This window comes from Macadamia integrifolia, chromosome 2 (assembly GCF_013358625.1).
Source record: "Macadamia integrifolia cultivar HAES 741 chromosome 2, SCU_Mint_v3, whole genome shotgun sequence".
Taxonomy (NCBI): Eukaryota; Viridiplantae; Streptophyta; class Magnoliopsida; order Proteales; family Proteaceae; genus Macadamia; species Macadamia integrifolia.
In genome coordinates this window covers 9,641,648-9,669,306 of record NC_056558.1, presented here as the reverse complement: position 1 = coordinate 9,669,306, position 27,659 = coordinate 9,641,648, and the positions used below count along the sequence as shown (strand labels likewise).

At 36.3% G+C, this 27,659-nt stretch overlaps 2 protein-coding genes and 1 long non-coding RNA gene across 4 annotated transcripts in view; 1 reads left to right on the top strand and 2 right to left on the bottom strand.

Annotated features, from left to right (window-relative positions):
- Positions 1-312: 312 nt before the first annotated feature.
- On the bottom strand, positions 313-6,584 carry LOC122071990 (cell wall protein RBR3). Of its 2 annotated transcripts, XM_042636487.1 has the most exons (6): positions 6,048-6,583; positions 5,748-5,929; positions 5,192-5,303; positions 3,124-3,238; positions 1,386-2,339; positions 313-887 (listed from the first exon to the last, which is right to left on the bottom strand). In XM_042636487.1, the coding sequence occupies exons 2-6, from the start codon at positions 5,905-5,907 to the stop codon at positions 657-659; spliced, it is 1,572 nt and encodes a 523-aa protein (XP_042492421.1). In that variant the 5' UTR covers positions 5,908-5,929; positions 6,048-6,583; the 3' UTR covers positions 313-656. The 2 variants fall into 2 exon arrangements, with proteins under 2 accessions (XP_042492421.1, XP_042492420.1); XM_042636486.1 differs by having other exon boundaries at positions 5,748-6,584.
- A 10,805-nt stretch (positions 6,585-17,389) lies between these two features.
- LOC122093055 lies at positions 17,390-22,604 on the bottom strand. The gene is made up of 3 exons (XR_006144359.1): positions 22,428-22,604; positions 22,126-22,327; positions 17,390-17,560 (listed from the first exon to the last, which is right to left on the bottom strand). It is a non-coding gene; the product is annotated as an uncharacterized LOC122093055 (long non-coding RNA).
- A 1,981-nt stretch (positions 22,605-24,585) lies between these two features.
- Positions 24,586-27,659, top strand: part of LOC122071806 (non-specific phospholipase C1-like) — a 4,030-nt gene continuing 956 nt past the window's right edge. The window contains exons 1-2 of the mRNA XM_042636223.1: positions 24,586-25,812; positions 27,266-27,442. Of these exons, the coding sequence (XP_042492157.1) occupies positions 24,711-25,812; positions 27,266-27,442 (1,279 nt within the window). The 5' untranslated portion in view covers positions 24,586-24,710. The remainder of the gene's footprint in view (positions 25,813-27,265; positions 27,443-27,659) is intronic.

Sequence of the window (27,659 nt, the reverse complement as noted above, 5' to 3'; positions counted from 1 at the left end):
TTTTCATTGGAGGGTAAAATCTCATGGATTCAGAGATTCTCTCTTTAGTGTGGGTGAAAGGAAATCCATCTTTTATTTTTTAAATCAATTTCACTTCTATTCTCTGAGGCAACCACTGGGGCCAAACAAATCTGAGCTCCCTACACTTGAAAGACCGCATTCTAGTCAATTAGTTCAAAGATAAAAATGTGACAACCTGCAGCAGATTGTGCTCAAGTTCACAAATCAAAGGATGAATATGATGAAAAATTCCAAAGCCACGAAATGATGCACAAAACAAGGTAGTTAGTCTATGATCATGGCAAATAGTGATGAAAAATAAACCTGAACTACCGATTTCCAGTTACAACATAAGAATTTGTATAAATACGGTTTCACAGTACCTCATCGTGGATGATGACCCAGATAGCTATAGGTCATACCTGAACAGCTTCCCTAATAGTACAAAAGCCAATGAAAACCATAATTTATCAGCGAACCTACCCGTTAACCTTTACAGGAACCATAGAAGCAAGTCTTCTGTCAGAAATTCTGGAAGACAATTCACTTTCTAGAGGTTTGAGTTTCCAACTAAAAATAAAAGGTGGGGGTACCTTCAGACACTGCACAAAACCATTGCCAAACAATCACCTACCATGGTGACTTGCAGGAGAAGATCAACCACCTCTTTCACTACCAAAATCATCATCTATTTCACTCACATCTAAGCAAAGGGCAATGTTATTGATGCTTTGCTCTGAACTGGCATTGCTGCTTGTGGCAAGAGGAGAATCTGATACACTAATTGTCCTGCTTCTTGTGGTCCCTGACCTAACACTATACATAGAAGAAGCTGGGATGTTCGTCATTAATGGGCGTAAGTTTCCTGGAATGCTTCGCCTTATATCCTGATTAAGGGAAAAAAAAAAGATCATCAAACAACATCCAACAAGTGTTTAGCTCTTACTCCCACAGATCTAAGAAAATCTGGGAAGTTATATTTTAAGGAGACAGCCATATGATTTGTTTACAAACATCTCGCCAAATCTATTTATGGCACACAAATAGAGGTCATCTCATTGTGGTTGTTGCGACTCCAATGATGAGGTCACAATTACCCCACCCCCAGAGTGCACCACAATTCTCATCCAAGGTGTTCGTGTGGTATGGAAATTCTGGGGTTCTGGATGACTTGACATAAAATCCAAGATTACTAGGACAGCTACTTCATATAAAAAATGGAATGGAAATGGAATTGCTAGATATTTTAATACCAAATATTCCAGAAGGCTACAGCTGACAGACCCCAGGTGCATGAGTCGACCGGTCTTTCTTCCAACTCCAACATCCTATATTCTAGTTTCCTTACGTGAGAAAATGGAAACAAGAAGAAAGGAGATACATACCATATGCCTCATTGCCATATCCAAGGATTTTTTGGAGAGTGTCCTTCCAAAGCCTGAGCTATCTGGGGATGATGTTGACTTCCCTCCAGAGTTATTTTGGATAGAGTGTGAATCATCTCGCTTTGGGGGTGCCAGTTTTCGCATGTTTATTACCCTCTCAACCATCTTCGTTCCAATTACAACAGGGCTCACATTATCACTACTTTGGGAGGGTGATCGACTCACTGCAGGAACTGAGCTTCCACTGCTATGGATACTACCATTTGGAGTCCGTCCCCTTGAAGGAGAACATGATTGCCTTCTTATTCTTCCATTGGAACCAGCCTCAACAGAGGATGATCTAGTAGTGGGAGCTCCAGGCCTACCCCTAGAGGCAGAAACTGGCCTTTCAGGTAGTGATGTCCTCAGATTTGGGGGAACATCGAGTGAGAATCCAGGCATCTCTGAGGGTTTCCATGGTCTGGATTTTACAGTTGGAGAACTGCCACGTGATGGAACTGGCTTTGTTGCTGTTGTGGGAGCAGATTTCGTAACTGAAGAAGACCGCCCAGGAGGAGCAGAGACCCTTGGTACACTTGATGTAGTTGGTGTTCTACGAGTTGGCGTCGCTGACCTTGATATGGGCTTTGATGCTAATACAGTGGGTCTTGCTGTTGGTGTAGAAGATCTAGCCACAGATCTTGTGGTAGGAGTTGAAGATCTTGCAGGAGCTGTGGACTTAGAGGAAGGCAAGGTGGTCCGCGAAGTAGGTGTGGAAGGTCTTGAGGGTTTAGCTGGTGCTGTTAATGTTGGTCGTCCAGTCGGTGTTTGAGATCTAGATGCAGTTGAAACTGATCCTCCAGATGAGGAAGGCCTTCGAATTACTGTAGTAGTAGAGTTCAACCCCGGCGACGAAGTCGGTTGCCTGCATAATGAATTGCCCCTTGGTGCAGGCTCAGTCTGAGAATTTGCTAACTGCAACAAAGTCAGGGAAAGAAAATGAATTTGGCAGCATGACTTCACAGCTTAAAAAAAATATTTCCACAAACATGAAAAGCCCCAACTCCCAAACAATGCTTTTTCTTGAAACATATCAACAAAATTATGAGAACATATAAAAACTATTGAAACAGTAAGAAACTAACTTATTAAAAACCACTTCAATTACTTCCTAACAAGACATCCCAAGGGAACAGTGTAACAAGGGATGTATTCTTCACAAAAATACATATCTGTGATTTTTCTCAAATCTCGTCAATACATCAACACTAGTGCTTTTCATACATCACCACCTGAGTATTGGTCCATTGATTCCAACATTCTGGAGTTCGCTTTCTCAATGTTAACACCACAGGATGGCATACTGAAACAATGAGCTAAAAGCTAAGGAAAAAGAAAGTTCCTTGATGCCAGGCAATTACCCCCCTCCCGCGGGAATCCATGGATCACAGAAGATCTGGTGGTTGTGGCTCAATTTGTGACTTCCAGTAGTCAGGTTTCTGCGCCCCCCACATAATATAACACCCATCAAAGAATGGATACTTCCCTTGCATACTCTACATGTGGATGTTCAATTTATCAACAGTAGTGCTTTTCATACATCACCACCTGTTTTCCCATAAAGTAGAAGTAGGGAGATAGGTTCAAGTTGATGATTACGATACTTAGTTTCATTTACCACCATCTATAAATCGTATAATAATGGCTTCCAATGATTAAACTGCAGTGGGATATCAAGCATTCAAAAGTTAGTCCTCACCCTAGATTTCAATGAAGCGGGACGCGTTTTTGGAGTTCCAATCTGACTCATAAATGTCTTCTGTGATTCCATCTCCAAAGAGGGAAAAAGTGGAGTACCAGGTGGTGTAAGAAGCCTGTAAACATAACAAAAATAAATACCAACTCCAAAGGAACCTATACACACGAAGCTCAAAAAGGACCCCAATGCATTAAACTAACATCATCCATTTGATGTTCATGCTATGCAAAGCTACTTCATCATTTGCAAACATAACATAGTCTGAGAAGATTCATAATTTTAAGAAATGGACATCAAATAACAAAGAAAACATTGAGACAAAATAATGCAATCCCCTTTGCCTGGTTTCCACATTCTCCAACAATACAAGTGTTTTCAGCTGATAAAAAAATTACAGAAGAAAGTTGAGCAATAAAGCAGCGTGTATATAAAATGATTGCATCAGAAATGAAGATGTTGGAATGATGAGATTGGTAAGATGAGGAAAGACAGATGATTCAACTATGGGAAATAAGTACCAGTAAATATGACAGTGAGGAATGACATTGCATGAATTATAACTTCTGAAAAAATAAAAAAAAAGGCTCAAGATCACCTGCTTTTGTGGTGAAAAAAGACAAAATGGGTTGACAGCAAACATGACCTTACAGAAAAAGAAAATACAGAACAGAATTAGTGGAGTTGAAACCAAGTAGTGGGGAAAAGGTTTAGTTTGTTGTTTTTGTCTCATATCTGTCATTTACTGATGGATTCGTAAGAATCTAGGAGTCTGACCACGGAATTTAGTTCCATATGTGAAGGATTGATATATTGGGTATAGCTTTTACATCTGTAAAGTAGTAGATACCAATTGTCATGGAAAGTAGTTCTTTTTTTCACTCAGAGAAGAGTAGGGAGAATAGACTAATGGATTGAGGAGAATTAAGAATTAATAAGTTTGTATTGATATTTTGTGGTAAAACCAGACTTTAGAATCAAATGGAGAAAATCCAAAGTCATGGAACAAGGACTACAACCTTGTGCTGCCAGTGTTGCATTCCCAAATAATAAAGAGAACAAGGATAGAATTGCATTCCAATAAGAGAAAGGATTAGATTAGTAGAAGTTTATGCAAAAAGTGGTCATTATTTCAAGAGAAAGTAACGGAAGCAATGTGGTTTCCAACATTTATTAAGATTTCTATATCTCCAAGACTTTTTCAGAATGCCCATACCTAATGACACTAGTTCAGTTTCAAGGAGCCTACTCAATCCATTACCAAGAATACTATTGGATGGATGAATCGTCAAGTAAAGAATTCTACCATCCATTGCTGCAGAAATTGGAGGACATGAAGATTATAAGATGCCTAGAAGGATAAGAATGGAAGCAGAGAGACTCAACGATTTATGACTTAACAGATCGAGAGTAATGGTGAAAATGATTTACATAGTTTCCATCTGGTTGGAGTGAAGTGAATGGAAGGGAAATGAAATTAATACAAAAATAATTAAATTGAAAATTTTCTAATCATTACCAAAAATGACCGTGTAACTGAAAAACTTATCAAGCATTGTAACTAGATTTCCCTTCATTTTTCAAGAAAATTCCTTGGATTTGAATAGAAAAATATGATGTGGCAAGTGAATCTATTAGAACATTTATTCCCCATATTTGGTAAGGTATTAAATTAGCTACATAAATTGAAATTAATTTAACACTCCTTCAATTCCCTTTACTTGTAACCAGACAGCCATGGTTAATCCCAAACAATTATGCAACAGCTTAGCTGAACTGAGTTGAGAAACCCCTAGCTAATAGTCCATTCTCCTTTTGAGAAATCAAGACAATCTAATAAATAGCAGCAGTCAGAAATAAGAGGTAGATCAAACATTTAAATATAGTAGTTGATGTAAGTGGCAGTAAGATAATAAAAGGCTAAGCACTGGGCATCTAGTCTTTAAATTGTATTCAAGCGGTTTACTTAACTATAGTATAGTCGCTGAAAATAATGATAATATGTCTGATCCAATTTTCCATACTAAAATGGTTAGTGTTGTTGCAAATGAAAGAGATGTTTCCACATTACCAATCATAATCATTTTTATCATTCTCTGAATTCAGGAAATCATCAGCCCCGGTCTTGCGTGCAGGTGTCGGCGAGACAATCTTAAACATGGGAGAATTGCCAGGTTTAGATCCTGCAGCAATAAATGATTGGTAAACAAGGGAAACGACTATGAAAAAAAAAATAGCCGGAGAACAAAAAATTTACAAGAAAGTTTGATTACTTTGTAGGCTTTCAAAAGTTGCTAAAGAAATCCACAAAAGCAATCTCAAATTCTCAATAACGAATTAGGAAGAAATAATTTTTCTTACAAAATAGAATATCTGGAGGAGCTATTATAATCATAGCCAACAAAAGAGAAATGCTTGAATTCGTCAACACTCTAAACAAACTTTGAATACAATAAGTATAAATAACGAGAATAATCCGCATTTCATTAATGGACCAATTAAAAGCTCAACAGTCGATATTCCTCCCATTGATCAGTTAAGAGCAATTTCAAGCGCAATACTTTGAAAAATTGCCAATCAAGACCTCGAAACCTAAAAGTCTAACAGAAAGAGAACAAAAACCGTACCCAGCGGAGCATCGAACTCTTCCGAGCTCTGAAGAAGAAGGTTATCCCGCTCCTTCTCGCGTTTCCGCATCTCGAGAAACAAAGCGAGCTCCTCTTCCTTCTCTTTCATCGTCGTCCCGAGCCTTCTCACCGGCTGCCTCTGCTGTACAGACGCCATCATTCGTGATTCCGAAGCCCTAAAGCTGCGGTTCATTGCCGAATCTAAGCTCCAGTAACAAGAAAAAGGGGGAAAAAAGAAAAATCTCCCACCTAAAACCTATCTTATCATCCACACCCCCAAAAAATGAGTCCTAAACTCACCCAAAAGTGAAAACAAGACCAGTAGATCTCAAATCCAACTCAAGACTGCAAAAGAAGCTGCATTTCTTCTAACGTCCACGAATCAAAGCTGTCAATAAAGAGAAAAAAAACCCTCCTGATCTCCGCCGTTTCTATAACATCAGTTTCCGAGCCATTAAAAAGCCAAAAAAAAAAACTAAGAAATCAAACTAAGCTCTTAGCTCTAGCTTAGCTTGAGATGAACGCCATTAATACAAGTAAAGAACCACTCAAGTCAAGAACTGGTGAAGAATATGGAGTGGCATTTCAAGTTTTGTGGAGTCTGCAATCGACTGGTGACGCTGTAGAACAGCTGATAAAGAGAGCGAAGGAACAAGAGCTTCTTCTGTTTATCATTTTGATTTCTCTTCCGACACCAATCGCCGTAACTACTTGACAAGTCAACAACAGCAACCAAAAACACTGTTCTCTCTCTCTCTCTCTCTCTCTCTCTCTCTTCTCTCTGGACTTGTGTTTCTCTCACCTGAATTTGAAGGCTACTACTACGTTTTCAGATTTTTGAAAATGGAATATTTGGAAAAAAACAAAACAACACAGAAGCTTACGTGAGAGAGAAGAGAGAGTATTTAAACACCGATATCTTTAAGTATAATAACGAAAATACCCTCCATTTTTAATCTTTTGAAGGAAAAAGGGCGCTTTTCAGAGTTCCTCGGTCTTTGTCTCTTCCATCGTACAAGTGAATTTGTGATTCGAGTTAACTCGCCAAGCTTTCAAAACACGGAATCGGTCCAAAACCCCTATAATCGGTTCTTAAGTCTGAAAACTCAGGGTTTTGGACCAAGAATCGTCCAAAATCGGGATTTCATGAAATCATGCCTGCCTAGTTTTCAGGACGAGAATAATTTTTTGCCAGCAGTAGAAAATTTAAATTTTAAAGATGAAATCTTTTCTCAATAACCAAACACAGACTAAGGTTCTGTTAAGAGAAAATAAAAGATAACGCAAAAATGGGACGTGGATGGGTTGCCATACTTAAAAACATGTTCCAACTCATTTACTCACACAAGTGATGATTCATTTTGGATGGTACATAATTTTAGTTATTATTTTTTAACTTGCTTTTTTTTCTTTTTTTTATTATATACAAAATTAGGATTACATTCAAATTGTATGAATAGATAAGAAATGGTTAGATCAGGATCTAGATCCTCTCCAGCCGTTGAGCCATTCAACACATATTCGATGGTTGAGAAGATCTTACTGTGCATGCTCAAATCCTTTCAATCATTGTATGCACACTATAGGCCCAATGTCGTTGAAGAGAATCTGATTTCATCTACTTATGCATCAAATTATGACAAAGGTGATCTGCCAAGTGGTAGATATTAGTTTGGAATGCTTCGTTAAGCTTGACAACATGTTCTTAATACTAATACCCCCCTCTTTTCATTTATCTCCCCCTAATTCCTAATGTACGGCTCCAATGAGGCACAATGAATTGATGCTCCTTCAGCGTGGCTTAGGGAAACGTCCTCTATTTTTAATCCCTAGAGAAAGTTTTTCTTTACAAGTGAGAAGTTTCAACCACCATTTTACAAATTTAAAATGTTTCCTTCATTAACAAATGATTGAACACATATACCCTCCACTATTGCACGATACCCTCTCTAATCTATCAAAAATTTTTGATCAAGGAATTCCCCTTCCTCGTGGGTTAAGGAAAATTTGGTCCTTTTAATACTCACCTTTAAACTCTTCCAATCCTTTTGAAGTAGGAGAAACACCGGTATGACTTTCAAGAACCGCACATTACCAATTGCACTAATTTGGTCTTCTTTTTCTTTTTTATGCATTGTTAAGCACCAAATAGGGGGCCAAGCAGGACGTAGAAGGGACCCACTAGCCACACTTATTATTACACTAGTATACTATAACATGGTTAGAATTTTTCTAATCAAAATTATATTGATCTCATTGACCACAATTCCCATTGATTTGAAATTAGCTTGAATTAGCAGATGGAAGAATGGAAAATAAAATCAAAGAGGAAGCTAGATCTCTCCATTCTTAAATGTTTGGAGACTTTGTGCTAAGAAACATTTAGATTTTGGGCAAAATATTAGTTTTAGCTACTATGTTTTTGGTTATCAAAGAAAGAAGAAAATAAGAAGAAAGTAAGATATCCTAACTTTTTGTTTAAATGAATCAGCAAGCACCAAAATCACCAAAAAAAGTTAAATACAACTGATTCTGACCCAATCGATGATGAGAAATTACCAACATCAATAGCTAATTCTAGCATGTCAAGAAATGAATTTGGTCTTTAAAATTATTTGACAAATTAGGTGAAAAAGATTTGCATGATGTCTTAGTGAGATTCTTTCCCACACCTTCTTATAAAATGAGTCTGAGATTCACACACTCTCTCTCTCTCTCTCTCTCTCTCTCTCTCTCTCTCTCTCTCTCGCTATTTATCTACTAAATGAATTTGTGTGGTTTTCCATTGTGAAGTTATAAGAAAACTTTGGCCAAACCACTCTGGTATTGCGAGAAACTTTTACCCTAAAAAGGTATAAAATAGGCGACTTCATGCATCATCTAACAGGTTGTAACATTTACGGGTGTCAATTTTAAATCAAAACCGAGCCAAATTAATCGGATCAAACCGAACCTAATTAATTTGGTTCAAATTCAGTTTGAATATGTGAGTATGGACCTCGGTTTCGATCTAGGGTGTTAGAACCAAAATCGAACCAAATTGCTCTTAAAACAAAAAGAAAAAAAAAATGAAAAACCGTTAATATTGTTAAGAGAAATTTTTTAGGTGGTAAGTGTTTTTTACAATTTATCATCACATATTTACATGCCAAGACAATTTTGGAGTTAGCAATTCCCATAAGACCCATAAATTGAGCCCATTATGGCCTTTGGTCCATCACAGTCATCGTCCAAAATTTGAATCGTTTTCATAATTGAATTAAACTGCATATGAGAACTGAAACCTAATTGAGCCGAATTGAATCAGCTTGCGTATCTAAATATGAAATCGAGTCGGTTCTGATCCACCTTATCATCATTTAGAACCAAACCGATTGATCCATCCCTGTGTATAAAAGCTTGACTTGCACCACAATAGCAAATCTACAATTTGACATCCTTTGCCAAAGGACTGGCTCAAACCCGAGACCTATTCAAGGGGCTATCAACCCCATCTTCCTTTAATTTTAATATACACCAAATCATTGGTGCCCTAAGGACCCATTCTGTGGTTATACCCCATTCCCATAGTAGAGACAGTCAAGGAAATTGTGCATTTAATGGGAAGCATGGGACAAATATGCTTAAGGTGAAAAAGAAAATAAAAGGACAAAAATGTAGGAGGTTCATTGAATACTACTTAGCATCCATTCTCCAAAGGCACAAAGAGAAAGTACAAATTTCAATTTAGAGATGCTCTCCTAATTTTAAGTTGGGACATCCCCATCTGCATTTTATGGTATGATATCATGGACAATGAATCACGTGCATTTAGTTGACACTTTAACGTCCAACCTCTAACCATTCTCTTTAATTAGAGAGAAGTTAGGTAAAATTTCACTTCCAATTAATGATTTCAAGTTTCAATTCTTAAACCATTTTTAGTAAGGAGGATTAGCGTTATTTTCCAAAATGGTTACAATGGATCAAAAGTTTGTGAAAATAAATAAGTATTTAAGGAGTAATCAACTTTAGATTGTCCAGTTAACACACAAACAAAAAAATTATGGACTTAATTAATGTTGTCAAAATAGGTATAAGATTGGGAGAATGAAGTTTATCTTTGGCTCAAATTTAGCTTGCAGCTTGCATTCGGGGTCATGTACACATTTATGATAGTGGTAGGACATGACCTTTTACATTCTCTCTCCTCCTTACTACTCTTCAACATTTTTTTTTCCCCGCTGACCATGAGGGCATATATGCATGGATTGTGAGGCAATCTCTCTGTTTTCTTTTCTTATATGTCTATTGGCTTCGTGAGAAAGTATAGAAATTGCTAATACAGGCGGGTGACGTTCAAATCCCTCCCACTTACCATCTAACTCGATATTAAGAAGACCAACCCCATGTGAATGATGTCTTCTTCAATACCCATGCAGGTACAGTACAACCAAATGATTCCAAACTATTTGTCTTCGCCCCAAGCCTTAAATAAGGTTGGCACACTCAATTTGAAAAATTTTTACACGACCAAGTGTGTCAGAACTCAGAAGTACTCTAAAAATAATTTGAAAATTTCAAATCTTTTGTACGACTATAACTTTTAAAGAAACAAAGAAAAACATATAAACCATACTTTTTTTTTTCTTTCTTTTATTAAAGATCGGGGACATATAAATAAGCTATACATTGCCTTGAGATAGTGTGGATAATACAAACTGGGACTAATAACCAATGTTTGGTGGAGCATGCGATGTAAGGGAGGAGTTAATGTGAATAGAGATGGGTTCTTCTAATTGCATTAATTGTATTTTTACTCGACAAATTAAATAAAAATATTTAAAAATTTTCTTGACTAATCTCTCATTAGTGCTCCCAAAGGAGGTCAAGAGCGCTTGTTAGTTCTATCTTGAAGTTGAAGATTCTTTTTCTTGTTTTGCAAGATTAATTCTTTATAAAAACAAATTTGGTTTTTATTATTCATTATTCATTACCTTTGAACTCTGATACAAAAAGAAAAATTATATGTTTGGTGTGTGTTGTTTGTCAAGAAATGGGTAGAAAATTAAAAAGTAAAAAAAAACAACAAAGAAAGATGCAAAAGTTCTCTCTTACTTATCATTATATTTATTCTTAAGGTTTTGTTGGATGTAAGTGTAACCATGGTTGATTATACTGAATCTGGTACTGTGTAAACTCTTGGATCGAATTTTCATACAATAATGATATTTTGGCTAATTAAAATGTCTATCTCATTAATATATAGGACTATTCTGTTAAACCCTTTTGTCTTTTATTATTATCATTGTCATATTGAAAATTAATGAAATAAAAGATTCAACAAAGTGATTATTTTAGGTATCTAGGTTCAATCATAATAACGAAGGTGATAAAGAAGATGATGTTTTATAGAGAATAAAATATACGATGGATGAAGTGGAGAGGTGAGTTAAAAGTGTTGTATGATCGACATATTCATTTAAAACTTAAAATGGATTTCTTTACCACTAATTATGATGTATGGTGCGGAATGTTGGATAATTAAAAAAAATAATATTTTTATATTAAACAGAGATAAAGATGTTGAGATAAATGTTGAGAGTAACTCTAACACTCGATAAGCTACGAAAAAATCATTTAAGAATGTGTAACCTAAGAGAGGGGTTTGGATGCTCTAATATGGAAAATGATATGATTCATATTGTGGAACTAAGGCTATGTTTGGTAGCCCAGAGAAGAAAAGAAAAGAAAAGAGAATTTAGAAAAGAAAATAAAAGAAAAGAGAAGAAATTGTGAGAAAATAACAAGAGTATGTATGTTTGTTTACTAAGAGAAGAAAATAAAATAAAATAAAAAAATTCAAAAAATTTTAAATTTTAAGAGAGAGATAGACACATAGAAAATCATTGTGTAATCATTCATTTTTTATCTTATTATGTTTCCATACTTTCTTATGTTTTCTTGTGGTATTGGTAAGAAAATTTTTGGGAGATCAAAAGAAAATTTCATAATTTTCAAGAAGAATTTTGAATTTGAAAAAAAGAATCTTCTCATTGGTGAAGCCATATTAAGTATAAAAAAAAAATTCTTAACCCAAGAAAAAAAATACAAAAAATTATACCTTTTTTTTTTCTTTTCTCCTCTTAAGTACCAAACACAGTCAAAAGAGCCCGTGGGCAGTGGGGCTTGAGTACCCTGCCTCAGGTTGAAGTTGAATGGATAAAAAACGTGGAGGAAACATTCCACAACCCACACATGTGCGAGGTTCGGCTATCCGCCAAAAAAAAAAGGAGGGGCTAATCATTCCCTTTGCGGGGTGGGGTGGGCACTGGAGCTTGAGTCACTTGCTGGACTTAGCCCAACGTGGCCCGTCAGACTATCTTCGAGTATGTACTTTCCCACCACGTCATGCCGGATTCCCCTACAACGAAATGACAAAGTCCTCAGGCATGGTCCTTGTCGTGGCCTCGTGATTCGTGGGGTTTCAAAATTGGGACTTGGCTTTTGAATTTTTATTCCCAAATTGAACGTCGGTTTATCTTCTTATTACTTTACTCACAATTTTCTAAACAATATTTTGTGCCAAAAATAAAAATTTCAGTTTCTGTATCAAAATATTATTTTTTCTGTTAACGAAATTAAAACAACGAAACTATCTTCTGTTGTTCCATCAATTTTCATTTATACCAATTTTTTTTCTTTTCACTTTTAATTAAAAAAAAAAAAAAACGAAACACACTATAAATGCACCAAACGTTTTATTCTGTTTACTCCATAAACCTTTTTTGAAACGTTACCAAATGCAACCTTACTTTTCTTTTTGGGTAAAACCATTTCGGAATACCATTGGCTGATAAAGAGAGGTAGAATAATCATTTCATTACCTCATTTAGAATAGTAGACATTATATGTATCCATGCTCAAAAACCATTTAAGAATTCGACTCAACCCATCTCATCAATAAACGCCCTTCGGATCAGGACCGATTAACTTTCTATGGATCTTGATCCCTTTTCTTTAGTTTGCATTGGACGGCTGATAGTACCAAGACATGCACCACAATTATATAGATAAAAGGCTTGCATGCTTGTCAAGCTGCTTGGTCATATGATTTATCTCCCTCTACCCCTGAAAAGACTTGCGGATAAGCGGACAACGTGCTCAACCTTTACCCACATATAAAGGCGTCAAAATCGTTTGCAATGAAGCAAAAAGGTACAATGAACATTCAACGATTAAAGTGTATGATTAAACCCTTCCAATTATTAAATATTCACTGCAACTCACCACTTTGTCACGGCCTTAGACTTTTCTAAGCAACCGCGCCGGCACTTAGCACTCCCACTAGCACTAAGTCAATCCATGGGCTTGATGGGTTAGGCCCGTGGGCCTATGTTGGGTAGGTCGTGACAACTTGCTGCAGATAATTTGGACTCCAAACAAAGGGCAAATTATGTCTGAGCTCTGGGAGGAACCCAAATGGTGGGTTGTACATATCGCTCACGGCGGAATCAAATGCTTTCCAGAATGGATACGATCCATAACTAGAGAAGCCCACAGCCCATAAACTGATGACGTATCAGTATCACACATCCAGTGTAAGCGGTTCTGCATTGATCCCACATGTATGGACCATACATCATACATGTCTTTACTGATGATGTCATATGCACTTAAAACTGGTTAATTTGATTGTTTATAATGATGACACGTGGCATATAAACAACAATGAACCATACGTGTCTTAACTGATGATGTCATATGCACTTAAAACTGGTTAATTTGATTGTTTATAATGTTGACACGTGGCATATGAGCAACGATGATCGATGTTTGATGAATTTCCATCTTTCTCAACTCCCGAGTCTACAGCAGATATGTCATGACTCAGTTAGTGAAAAGTTCACATTTCGTAAGTCTTTCAGGAAGTGTAGGGAAGGTTGCAAAGAAGGGACGGAAAATGAATATTTTAAAATTTTAAAATAAAATTAAAACAAAAAAAATATTTTTATAATTATTATTCTGATATTATATAAATTATTTAAATTTTATATATTAAATTTTACATGTAACCAAGTATAGTCCATATTTTTTCTTCTTTCATAGGAAAAGCAGAAAGCAGAGAAAGAAAGAGAATGGGCCACAATTATTGCCTTCTTTAGGCCTCTCTTCGGTCCATAGCCCATTACGCTCATACATTTTGAAATCCTAAATATAGTAATGACTAATGAGTCTCTTATCTAAAAAAAAAAATTAAATTAAATTAAATTTAGGATGTATTGGAAGGGACCAAAGAAGTCTACAAAGCCTGTTGAGCATCATAGAACCCGTTAATCCATTGCCATCTTTAATTTAAAACTTTGCAACGACTTGAGTAATAAGAATTGTAGTTAAAGTTAGGGGTTGAAATCGTCAGCAATTCCGATCTCGTACAATTCCGTGTAATACCACCTTCAGGCGGTGACACGTGTATTAATACCAATACAATGGTCCAGATCTGGTACAACTAATAAAACATTAAATCAGTGAAGAGACATTTAAATCAGATCTGGACCATTGCATTGGTATCAATACACGTGTCACCCCCTGAAGGTGGTATTTCACGGAATTGCACGAGATCGGAATTACAAACGATTTCTACCCACCTTAGAGGACAAACCCACTTAACCAGAATAGACTGTGACTTAGAATAATTTGTAGACTTGCTTTAGAAATAGCTGTAGGAGCAAGAAAATCATTATCATTTTTTTTTTTCTGCTAACGATGGTTATTTAGGCCGAACTTTCGGCCTGATTAGTCCTGTGGGTCCATACTAACCCCACAACCATATTGATCGGGTCATATTAGGGTTGAATGAGAATCATTTAATTTTTACTGAAAGCATTGAATAGCATTAAACACCCCTGTGTGAGTGGCCCAAGGTATGCCTAGTGAGAGTCGAACATAGGACGTCCAAGTTTGTGGCTCGTATCAAGTTTGTTACTTATCAATTGTGCTACCCCCTTGGGTTTAGAAAATCATTATCATTGACCAACCATCTTTCTTGTTATACAACGTGGTTTAGTAAATCATTATAATAAAAATATCTAACCTTTTAGAACTTGAACCCAAAGAGCAAAAGGATTTGCTATCTTAATTTAACTAACAAAGCTTTATTATGATGTAACTTGGAATCCTACAACCTAATCCACCTAAATTCTTAAACTTACATATAGTAGTCCAAGCAATAGGCGACTAAAAACTAATAAAATTCACGTTAGATACCCTCTAGTTGCAAAATAAATTTGGAAATTTATTTCTAAAGCAATTCTTAGAACAAAAAAATAAATAATAAAAAATAAAAGAAGAAGTTAGATATTCTCTAGTAACAAATAAATTGAAGAAACAACACTAATCATCTTGTTCATGTTCATTAAAATATAGAAGAAAGAATATACATTTGAAAGTTAAATATAATTAGGCATTATCAATGTACAAAGACTTGATCAATTATTAATTTAGTTGATACATTTTATAATATTTTATATGTTCATGCATCACACTTTCAAGTTGAAGAAAAAAGTACTAAGTTTTGTGTCCATTTTTTGTTGGAGAAAATTGATAAAAATATTAAATTAAATTATAAATTAAATAAAAATTGCAATGATAATGAACTACAAACTTAAATACAAAGGCAGAATACGCGAGACCGCTCAATCAAAAACTATGTTATTTATTACGAAACATGCGAATTCTTTTTTCTTTTTTGCTTTTTTTCTTTTTCATGGTGGATACCATGACATGCTAATGGATGTGCTTCCTTATTAGATGATCTAGAGTAGTAGGAAAGGTAAATGAAACTAAGATCGATATTTCAAATTTAGACAATGCATGGCAATTTATGTCTTTAAGTGCAAAAATATCATTACGCATTCTACTATTTTTATTATTTTAACGATTGAAGACACAACCATATACGTATACGTCTGTGCATAAAACTTCTTTCCATAAGAAATCTCTTGAAAAGGGCAACTTGAACATAAATTTTTATGGAATTGGAATTTTCTAAAGCATCCATTAAATTGCCTTGTTTCTTTGACATGAATATCGCGTACACGATAATGCTTTTAGCTTGGCTTGGATTGGCATTAATATATTCTTCGCGTGCACGATAACAAAGCTTGAATCTGGCCACGGGCCTGGTGCAAGGCCTGAAATGAGCCTACCTAAGCCCAACCTGAGCTCTGTTGCAGCAATCACTAAAGCATGGAATGACACGTCGCCTACCTCAAATTGGAATGAGCCCGATCCATTTATGTTGGTCAAGGGTCATACTACTTGCCATGATCAGAATGATTTTCTGAATAATCTTGGAAACAAGTAATTCAATTCATAGTTTAAAAAGTCGGATTATTGGTCAAGATCATTTGGATCAGATTTGTATCGGCCGAAATTGATCCCTAATCTTTGATTGATAAGATAAGGTAAAATGGTCTAAAACATCATTTAAAAAAAAAAAAAAATTAATCCATCTCATACCAACTTATATAGATTGAGACGGTTCAAACTCCAAATAAATATCGAAACGTAAACATTGTTGACCTACATTAATAGACATTACCCAAAGTTTTGGTTTTCCAATGAAAGAACATCTACAAGGTTTAAAATCTTTCAAACCCAAGATCAGTTTCCATCAATTTTGATTTGAATTGAATCAAAATCTTATAGACATCATCAGGAATCTTAAAATTAGAATTGAAAAGAACTTTTATTGAGCTTTGATAAAATTAGAATGAAAATAAAATTAAAAATTTCTAATTTCTATAGAGTTTGTTTTTTTTTCTTAAAATTCAAAAGACAAAGATCATTTATTAATAAAAAAAAATTAGTACGAATCTTAAGAAATTTTTTTTTCCTCGACTTCTAAACCCTTTTTTTTTTTGTTAATCAAGGTGTTCGAGTCAGCTTACACGCACCTCGTAGATGCACAAATAGGGAATCGAACTTGAGACCGTGCGCCTAATACACACAATCCCCAGTTCACCTGGAAACACCCCGTTATCAAATAAAAGTAGACATTATATAACTTTATCGCATTGGAAAAGACTATCCACACACAATATATACAACAGGGTTCAATCTCATGACCTCCTCCTCTAGGTGCCAGCTTCACAAATCGATGCTATCACCACTAGGCTATCCTAGTGTTTGTCTAAACATAGTCTTAGGCTCCATTTGATATCGTTTCTGTTCTAGAAACTCCGTTTTATGTTAAAAACGAAAATTTCAGTTTCTGTGTCAAAACGCTGTTTCTGAACGATTTAGGGCTGTTTGGTGAATCTGTTTCTAGAACAGTTTCAGAACCAAGAAACGACAGTTTTGCCATTTGATAATGCTTGTTTCAGAAACGATTTTTTTTTTTTCTCTTTTCTTTTCTTTTAAGTCAATAATTACAGAAATAACATTAAAATACTATAAACATATAAATTCTTTTGGGACAATAAAATATTACATACCAACTAAGAAAAACATGGTTTCCAAATGATGAATAAAATACAGTATTAACAATGCCTTGTGCAAGTTAATTATTACATGATTCTCCAAATTTTTACTTTTTTTTCCAAGTCTAAAGACTTGAATGCATGGAGGATGTCTTTTATCTTATTTGTTTGGTCCTCTAATCCTTTAAGTGTCCCTTCCAGATATCCTTTCATGTACTCATTCGAAACGGACGGTGGTGTGGATGATGTTGATGTTGAGCTTGAGCTTTCTGAGTATAATTTATGTTGTATGATAGAGATATGTGTTTCATCTTTCAACCATACAAACATACCACATCCACGGTTATCAGCCTATATCAAATAATAGATGTGATTAGGGTCGTTGAAATTTAACATCGAATTAAAAAAAAATCTAAAATTATCTATAGGTATAGGTCAATCGTAGAAATAAATTACCCCAGTTGAATTTGGGCAACATAGAAAATACTGTCCCTTGTTTGGACATTTTGTCACAGTTCGTACTTTGCATTGACCTTTACCACATCTACATAGATGTAGTTGATCCACCCACATGAGAAAATTACATGAATCTTGACACTTGAAAAATTCCCTTCCAATATTTTTACCCGACTTTGTTGTATATTAACCACAACTCTTCCCACAAATTTCACAATTTGCTATCATGAGTGGGGGCATAGAAGAAGTTATATGTAACAGAAATTTAAATATCAAAAAAGTTAATATAGCATCCAAATATATGACATTCATAATAATATATCAACTTGTACCACATATATAAATGTAACATAAAACAAGTACTACATCACTTGAAACATCAATTTAGGTTTTTAGTTTTGTCAAAATAGTTATTGGTTTTAGTTTTCAACTAGTTCTGGCATCCTTTGTTGTCTAGCCATTGCATTTATAATTCTTAGCCTAGTGGCATTCATCTCTTTTGCCCAATTTCGTTGACTTGATTGTATTGTAGAATGATCAACGAAATCTTCATGTGACATATTCAAGTCATCTTCTGTAACTTTTAAATCATCACTCATCCCCACGAATTCAGCATCAACAATATGCTCTTCTCGAATATAGTTGTGTAGCCCACAATATGTCAGTACGATTGATGCCTGAGCTTCCACTGAGAACTGATGCATTAGCCTTAAAATTTAAAATTTGTTCTTCAATACCCCAAATGTATGTTTAATGACATTCTGAAGTGATGAATGTCTATAATTGAACAACTCTTTCGCTGTTCTTGGGGATCTTCTACGCCCTTTGTAGTCCAGTAGATGGTATCTCTCACCCCTAAATGGTGTCAAAAATTCAGATTGACTAGCATACCCAGAGTCAACAACATAATACTTTCCTACAGACAAAAAAATAATATATATTATTACGTATACACTCAATATATTAGTATAACGTTAATACCTGGAGGTGGATGTAAAAAACTCAATCGAGGACCACTTCTTGCCTGTTCAAGTACTCGACAATCATTTGCACTACATTTTCATCCCGCATACACATATGTGAATTACATGTCAAATGAACATACACACATCACATTTTGAGTTGTGATTCCCTTCCGATTCCTATATCGAATTTGATCATCTCTTAGAACTACCACATGGATGTGAATACCATCTATGGCACCAATACAATGCTATGACATATAATGACAATTAAATGGTCAGTACACATAAGAATATAAACATTCATATATTTAATTACAAACATGTATCATATTAACATATTTACCTTGAAAAAATGGTAGTATTTCGGGTTATGTGCAATCTCTATTGGTATCATATTGATGTTTGGCAGTCTGATTTTCTCCTTAGCCAGGCGTTGCATTGCAATCAAGACAACATTGAATGTTCAACTAACTATTTCTCCTGAGTGTTGAAATGATTTTGGGTGTCCCTATTACTTGAACCCTTCCCAACAATCCATAGGAACATTCCAAGCTATTCATCCACTCGGATGTTGGTCGTGTCTTTCAATCACCCCCTATGTCTAACATAATCACATAGGTTAAGGAAGACATGACGTTCCATCCTAAACTCTTCATAGCATCTGTTGGCATGCCCATTCAATACCTCATGCATTATGATAGCACCTGGAAATACACTATCCCTACATGGTTCTCGAATATACACCACTTCACTCAGTAATTCCATTCCCATGTGAATGATCGTGTTTTCTTCATCACTAAAAGTTTCACATAATGCATTTGACATAACTATAATAAATAAACAATTACTATTCAATTTAAAACAAATAACTGTAAAACATAACAATCTGACACATCATCTCAACCCAAAACACATGTTCAACATTACACACATCAATAATAGAAAAAAAAATAAAATAAAAGTAGCATTCAATGTATCTCCAAAAGTAACATTACACACATCAAAAGTATTGTCTTGAATCCAAAATTATCAAAAGTAGCATTCAAACACAACCTCAACTACTCCAAGGCATCTAAAAGTCAAGTCCTCTTAACAGGCTCTGCACAGACAAACAACTCCCTCCAACTAGGATTAGCACACATACGACTGGTGGCCTTCAAATATATCTCCTTTGATATATCCGGCATGGAGAATAACACCGCCTCACATGCACTCACACTGAAATCTCGAGGATAAGATGCACATTCCCCACTACGAACAGGAGATGTAACAGAAGTACTAGATGCTTTCTCAATTTTAATGGATAAATACTTCCCATACAAGTCCTTCACGTGGCTATCTCCCTTATTGACGCTCTTTTTTCTTCGTCCTGTGGGTGTCCTATCAAGACTTCGCTTTGTGGTGGTCTGAGTTGGAGTATGAGTATTCTCATGAAATGGGTCAGTCATGCCTATATGCATCGGGGTACTAGGGGAGTCAACGACGTGCTCAATATCAAGTATATTAATAGCTTCGATGCCATCCAAATCTTGAGCACTATCAACCCCTAAGTTACCTCTAGCATATGCATCCCCAAATACCATGTTCAAATATGGTCAATTGTTAGTCCATACTTCTTGTATTTCAACCAATCTGGATTTGCCTGCATAAGCAGTCATTGTATCACTCAGATGTACTACTCATTGTAATCTAATTTTTAAATAATTCAACTAGTTAATGAAATCTATTGTACCTGTATTGCCCTATCCCATACGGACTCATCATCAACTGTCACTGATTTTGTCATTGAGTTCCACCCAAATCCAGTTGTGTCAAGCAGTCTCTTGAATTGTTGATACTCGTGTTTCAACTTGTTCATCTTGTTGCGTAATTGTTCTCTCCCAACTGTACGATTTAAAGCATGCTGAAATTGCTTTGTAATGTCCTCTCATCCAGTTTTGTTAAATGAATTACAGGATTTGTGACCATTTTTTACAGCTTCTTTCATTGCTTCAATGAAAACAATGATCTCAAGTTCTGACCACTTAACAGCAGGGATACTACTTCCAAACAAAATAGCTAGACATTATAAGTTAGTGTAAAAGTTAGCATACTGGGACAAAAAAGGACTGAACACTAAAAAAAGAAATAACAAAGCTCATCTTCACATATGATACAAACATTTGTAAATAAAACTTACATGCATGAAGACCAAGCAATGTAACAAAGAAACCCAAGTAACAATGTCTTATTATAATTATCTAATATAAATTACCAAAGAGATCTGGGAATCAGATTTGGAATCATACCCATGCAAAGTGACAAAACTCCAATAAAATCAGACTTGGGGAGAGATAATGGAAAGTCCAATAAAACCAAGCAAGGTAACAAAGAAATCAAGAATAGGAAAATAACAAAGAAATCAAACATATGAAAATAATAAAGAAATCGAACATAGAAAAATAATAAAGAAATCAAGTTAATGTTGTCTTAACTTTGAATTGGGTGTTAGTTTCTCAATGGTTTTCCTTTTTTTTTTAAGTTGCTATTCTATTGTTATCTGTTTTGGCAACAAAAATGTTGTTCTTTGTTTTAGGAGTGAGATTTTATTACAGAGCATGGAACTTGTGCCTTGAATTGGGTATCTTTGTAGGTTGGCAATAACCGCAATAAAGATGTCAGTTATATGGAAAAGATGCCACAATTTAGAACTTGTAAAAGTCACAGGACAGGTGAACTGAAGAGGGGGAATCATCCAAGGCATCACCACTATAAGGTATATGGTCCATTTAAAAGAAGGGGTTCCTTACTTCAAGAAGCATGCCTTACAGTGATCGTTAATGCCAAAGGGCAGAATATTAGGACATGCCATAATAGAAAGGACTCGCAGGAAGATTTGACTCTCAAAAATTCTATAACATATGTGGTATGTGGATACTATCTATGGTATTTATTGTGGAATTAATACTTGTAAAATTACTGTTGTGACAAGTAATCACACGAACATAAAGTTGTCTACCAGGACAAGCATCAAAGCAACATATTTTATTTGCATTTATATCCAGCTCCAATTCTTGAAACCATGCATTGAACTGAAAGAAAACTTTGGGGCTGCCGACAGGCAGTGGATTTTTGTTGTTTGATGCCAAAACATTTTTCTAGTTTCCAATCTGCTTATTTAATCAACTATTAACACACAACAGGCTGAACCATTCAAAGAAGACGCCTTTCAGTGAAGCAAATCACTATATTTAGTAGTCATAAAGAAATAAAATTCTCATTGTGCATGTCCTCATGAAATCAATTATAATTAGGGCAAAGTTTACTGTAACACAACCAAGTTACCAAAAGAAAAACCCTAAAATTGGTGGTCCAAAAAAACCCTAAAATTGCTACCAATTCCTGCTTTGTGATTACAATAGATGAAGAAGAAGGAGAAGAGGTTAGAATAGAAGAAGAAACAGGTTAGAAGAGCTAAAGATGAAGAAGGAGAAAAAGGAGAAGAGGTGAAGTTACCTGCACTAGAGATTTCACATGGGGCCGAGCTCCTCTTCCCTCTTCTCTCCTCTCTCTATGCGTGGACTCTGGAATTATCGGGAATGATTGTTCCAAAATATATTCTCTCCTCAAAACATTGAAGTTTATCGATCTCTATCTCTGGAATCAGTCAGTCATAGGTGGTCCAAAAAACCCCCTAAATTTGTTCCCAATACCTGCTCTGTGATTACAATAGATGAAGAAGAAGGAGAAAAGGTTAGAATAGAAGAAGAAACAGGTTAGAAGAGATGAAGAAGAAGAAGGAGAAGAGGCGAAGTTACCTGAAGATTTCAGAAGGGGGCGAGCTGGGTTCTCTCTTCTCTCCTCTCTCTATCGCGGACTCAAAGAATTATTAGGAACGAACGTTTCAATATCTATTACTTGAAACGAAACACCCTCGACAGAACAACCTCTTGGGTGTTTCGTCAAATCGAGGATTTTTCGTTTTTTACTCACTTTCAGTTTAAAAAAAACTGAAATGATACATACACATACCAAACAGAAGATTCCATTTTTTCATTCTATTAAAACAAAAAAACGACAGAAACGTTTTTTATGAACAATACCAAACGGTGCCTTAGAGTTTTTTTAAAACGGCATATTTTTGGCATTGAATTGTAATCCAATCAACACATTCAAATATCCAACCATTTGTTTTTCCATCTTTTTTTTTTTTTTTTCTTAAATAAGATTCTATGTTGAGGCCAATTCAACGGTAAAATTCCATGCCCTCATTAAAAGACAAAACTGACCTTTCCTGAGTTTTCTCATGGCTGGCCATAGTTGGGACAGGTATACTTGCGTCCATTTTCCGTTATCAATGAGGGAGTGTGGGCCCACCATTGCCAAAGTCCTAGGTAAAGTTTGGCCTATGATCGTCTCCGTTGCCATTTTGAAAGTTAGGATTGAAAGTGGGACCCATCAACGACTTTTCTTGTGATCGTGCCGCTTCCATGCAACCCTCAATTAATGTGTGGTACATAGTACTAACCCAATTTACGATGACAAATGAGAGGAGGGGCAGGTGGCCCTAATTTCTGATACAGAATCTTTTGATCTTATGATCGTATTTCCCAATTTACCACAGAAAATTAGGAAAGTAAAATTTTGGTTAAACTTCTTTTCAAAAAAGCCAAACAGATATTAGACCCCAGAACATATAACGGCCACAGGAACCATACTCGGGCTGGAATCTTCCACGTTGGACCATTATCCATAAAATATCTCAAAGAGTATCAAACGGTCGGTTCGGTTGGATCGGATTCATGCATGTATCAATCCAAATCAAAGATGAACCCTTAAGATGAGAGTCAGTTTGGATTGATTTTGATTTGGTCTGTTTCAGTTCTATCGTGTTTATAGGCTCTTATCTAGTCTTTCTTGGTTTATTATCAATCTATTCACGTTAACAACATGAATGGGGAGAATGCTTGAATGACCTAATTGATCATACAATTCTTTTATTTATAATCAACAAAGAAGAAGGAAATTATAAGTATGTCGCCCATCAGCCGCCTTTGCTATACTAAACTACCTATTCTAATAGTTCAATTTCTTACATGAAAGGTAGTGTGGCTCTTGTACTCAACGTAAGGGAGGATGAAATAACCATCTTACCCCCATGAAAAGGTTAAAATTCGTTCAAGATCGATATTTCTGCATGAGCTTCCAATGGTCCTACATTGGCACAACAAGGGCCGTACTGTCTTCTAACAAACCCTCTCTTAAAATTAAAGGTAAAAAAAAGAGGTGTTTTTTGAGTGAGACATAGGGGTTGTGCCCAAATATAGGGGTATGCAAATGACCACGCATCTTTGGTCGATACCTTCCTATGTTCAACCAAGGCACCCGGCATAACCCTTTTGTTCAACCAAGAAAAATTTAATCCTTGAAAATTTAAAAACCCTAAGCTAAAAACGATCAATAAAAGAAATCGATTTGGTTCGTTTTTTTATTGATCTGATCAGTCCAACCGGTTCGGGTTGATTTTCAACTTTTGGTCAGGTACTCAGGTTTGCTTTGCCCTTCCTCAACGTTGAATGATTCTTCACTGAGTTCACTTTCGGGTCCCACTTTACTTTTTGTCTTTCCATCCTAAATTCAAAGCCTCACTTTTGTCAATACAGATTACGAGGGAATTGATTCAGTGGATGCCTTAAATCTGAACTACCCCTAACGAACCAATAGCAAAACATTGTTGATTCCAATCTGAAACGAATCCAACGGTTGAAATGAATCACAATTAGTAGCAGGGTATCAAACCCCAAAAGTCCGGACCCACCAGCAAGTCCCATGCCAGAGTCAGTCTCTATCTTCTGATTGGCGTGTTTCATTATATCTGTTTTATTTGAAATTTGATATTTCTAATATTTTATATTCTTCCGTATATTCCATTTATACCCCCCAACCCTTGTCGTCTACTTCTTAAATCCTTCCACAGATGAACAACCACGCCGGCCCTGTTTACTTCCCACCTATTCTTTCTTGAAGTCAGAGATAGCTTTATCCTCCTCCGGTACTTTGGTTTTCCCGGCCACCGTGTTTACTTCCTTGGGCCGGCCAAGATGGTGGACCGCCGCCATCTACTTTTCACTCTCCTCTTCTTCCACCTCCTAGTTTTTTCTGAATCCCACAAATTCAATAACTTCCACCGGAAGAAGAAAATCGATGGCCCCATCAAAACCCTTGTGGTTATAGTCATGGAAAACCGCTCCTTCGATCACATTTTAGGATGGCTTAAATCAACTCGCCCGGATATTGATGGTCTGACCGGAAAAGAATCGAACCGTTTCTCGGCTTCTGACCCTAATTCGCAGGAAGTCTTCGTCTCCGACGACGCTGTGTTCGTCGACTCCGATCCTGGTCACTCGTTTCAAGCGATTCGAGAGCAGATTTTTGGGTCAGAGGACGTCTCCGCCAACCCTGCTCCCATGAATGGGTTTGTTCAAGAAGCAGCGAATATGGACGAGCGTATGCCGAAGACGGTGATGAGTGGTTTCAAGCCGGAGCTTGTTCCAGTTTACACCTCTTTGGCGAACGAGTTCGCTGTTTTCGATCGATGGTTCGCTTCTGTGCCCACTTCGACTCAGCCGAATCGGTTTTACGTTCACTCGGCCACCTCTCATGGGTGTCAGAGTAACGTAAGAAAGGACCTCATCCATGGTTTCCCTCAGAAGACTATTTTCGATTCGATAGAAGAGAATGGGCTTAGCTATGGGATTTATTACCAGAATATCCCTGCAACTCTGTTCTTGAAGAGCATGAGGAAGCTTAAGCACGTGATTAAGTTCCATAGTTACAGTTTGAAGTTCAAATTACACGCCATGTTAGGTAGGCTTCCTAATTATGTGGTGATCGAGCAGAGGTACTTTGATGTGAACTTGTTCCCTGCAAACGATGATCATCCATCGCATGACGTTGCGCTTGGGCAGAAGTTTGTGAAGGAGGTGTATGAGACATTGAGGAAAAGCCCCCAATGGAATGAAACGGCGCTGTTGATCACCTATGACGAGCATGGTGGGTTTTATGATCATGTGTCCACGCCGGTTGCTGGTGTCCCCAACCCTGATGGGATTATTGGTCCTGATCCATTCTACTTCAGGTTCGATAGGTTGGGTGTTCGAGTACCGACGTTTCTTATCTCTCCCTGGATAGAGAAAGGGCTTGGTGAGTTTTCTGTTCTTGTTCTATTTATTTAGTTCTGATTTTTTTGTCTCTTCATCAATTGATGATATTCTACTTTGATTTCCTTAAATTGTGGTTTTTTATGCATAATTAATTGTGGGATTAATAAATTTCTGCACTTTTTTTGTATTAATAGATAATTCTCCTTCTGTATTAATTGGCACTTATCTGCTCTGCTTTTAATTTTCTATAGCAAGATTCCAAGATCTTGATTGTGTAAGGAAATATGTTGGTTCTGCTAGGTTTCTTAGTACAAAATCTGTATTATAGTCTATTATGTTTGTTCATCGAAAAAAAAAAAAAGAAACAGGAAAAGTTTTAGTCTATTATGCTGGTCACTGTCCTAGTTTTTAATTAGGTGCTGGGTTTCTCTTTATAGTGTAGAATTACTTTGGATGCTTTTGTCTCATAAATATTTTAGAACACTTGGTTTTTGGAATGCAATTAGTTACCTACTTGTATGGAATCTTGGTATTTTTGGTTTGCCTTATCTAGCAGTTCACATATGATTTTTCACCAGTGAACTATTTAGGTATTAGCCTCCCACAATTTTTGGTTTGCCTTATGTGGCAATTGACTGATGCTCTTGCCGGTGAACTATTGCGGTATTAGCCTCCCACTAACTGTTTCTTTAGCCCCGTTGTAGTTTATGTATTGTATTTTGGGTTCGTTTTAAGGATCTGAGAAATGGGTATCGTAATGTTAAGAAGCTGTGTCTATAGATTCGTATCAATGACCTACCCAAATGAAAAACACTCTGCTTGATTACATTAGCATACTGTAGTCTCTTGAGCCTGTCTAGGGAGAGGTAACTACTTCTTCATTCAGGCAGGGTTATCATTATGGATTAATGTTGTCTGTGGGGATAAATGGTGAAAATGTTTTAGTTCTCTCTCCCTCTCTCTTTACACACACACACACACTAGATGTGGAGGAAAGTGAGGTGGTGTTGGGCACATGTGATGCTACCGGCAAATAGTGTATTTTGGCTTTAGGTTCTGTTGGGGGTTCTCTGTTCTTTAACTTAAGTTTCTGTTGGTATTGTTTCTAAGTTCTGGACGTAAGCCAGATTTCAGCCATTCATTTACTGTTAGGAAGTCTAAGAAACATTAAGCCTCTGCTAGATTAAGGAATAGGACCATCCACTGACAGTTATGAAATATATTAAATACATTTCACACACTGATTCTTGAAGTAAAAAGGGGGGGGGGGGGGGGGGGGTGTGAGAAATTGATGGAGTGGAGAGAAAAGGCAGACCAGGACTTTCAGTAGCCAAGCCAAAGTAGTCGGTCAGGCTTTATCGAGTTAAATAGTTCTGTCAATGAATCATGTGACGGATTTTCTGCCCTTTCTTTTTCTTAAATTTTTTAGTGCTAAACTCTTCCCCTTTTCATGTTTTTATGTTGATAAACTGATTCTTGGTTGCCTAATACAGTGATCCATGAGCCTAATGGACCAACTCAATATTCACAATATGAACATTCTTCTGTTGCTGCAACTGTAAAGAAGCTCTTCAACCTGAAATCAAATTTCCTGACAAAGAGAGACGCATGGGCTGGGTCCTTTGAGAACTACTTCTACCTCCGTGACACACCCCGTACTGATTGTCCAGGTTTGTGCTAATCCCCTATTATACTGCCTCAACTGCATATGCTTCATGTATTTTAAATTGTTGAAGTAATTCACTCATACATGGTAATGAAGAAATAAACATGAGATGTCAGTCCTCCTCTCTCAAAACACTTGGTGGTAGCTGTACCGGCTGATTTTTGCATAAAATCTTGAATTTCAGCCAATGGTCAAGACCCCTCTTTTTTTTGGGGGGGGGG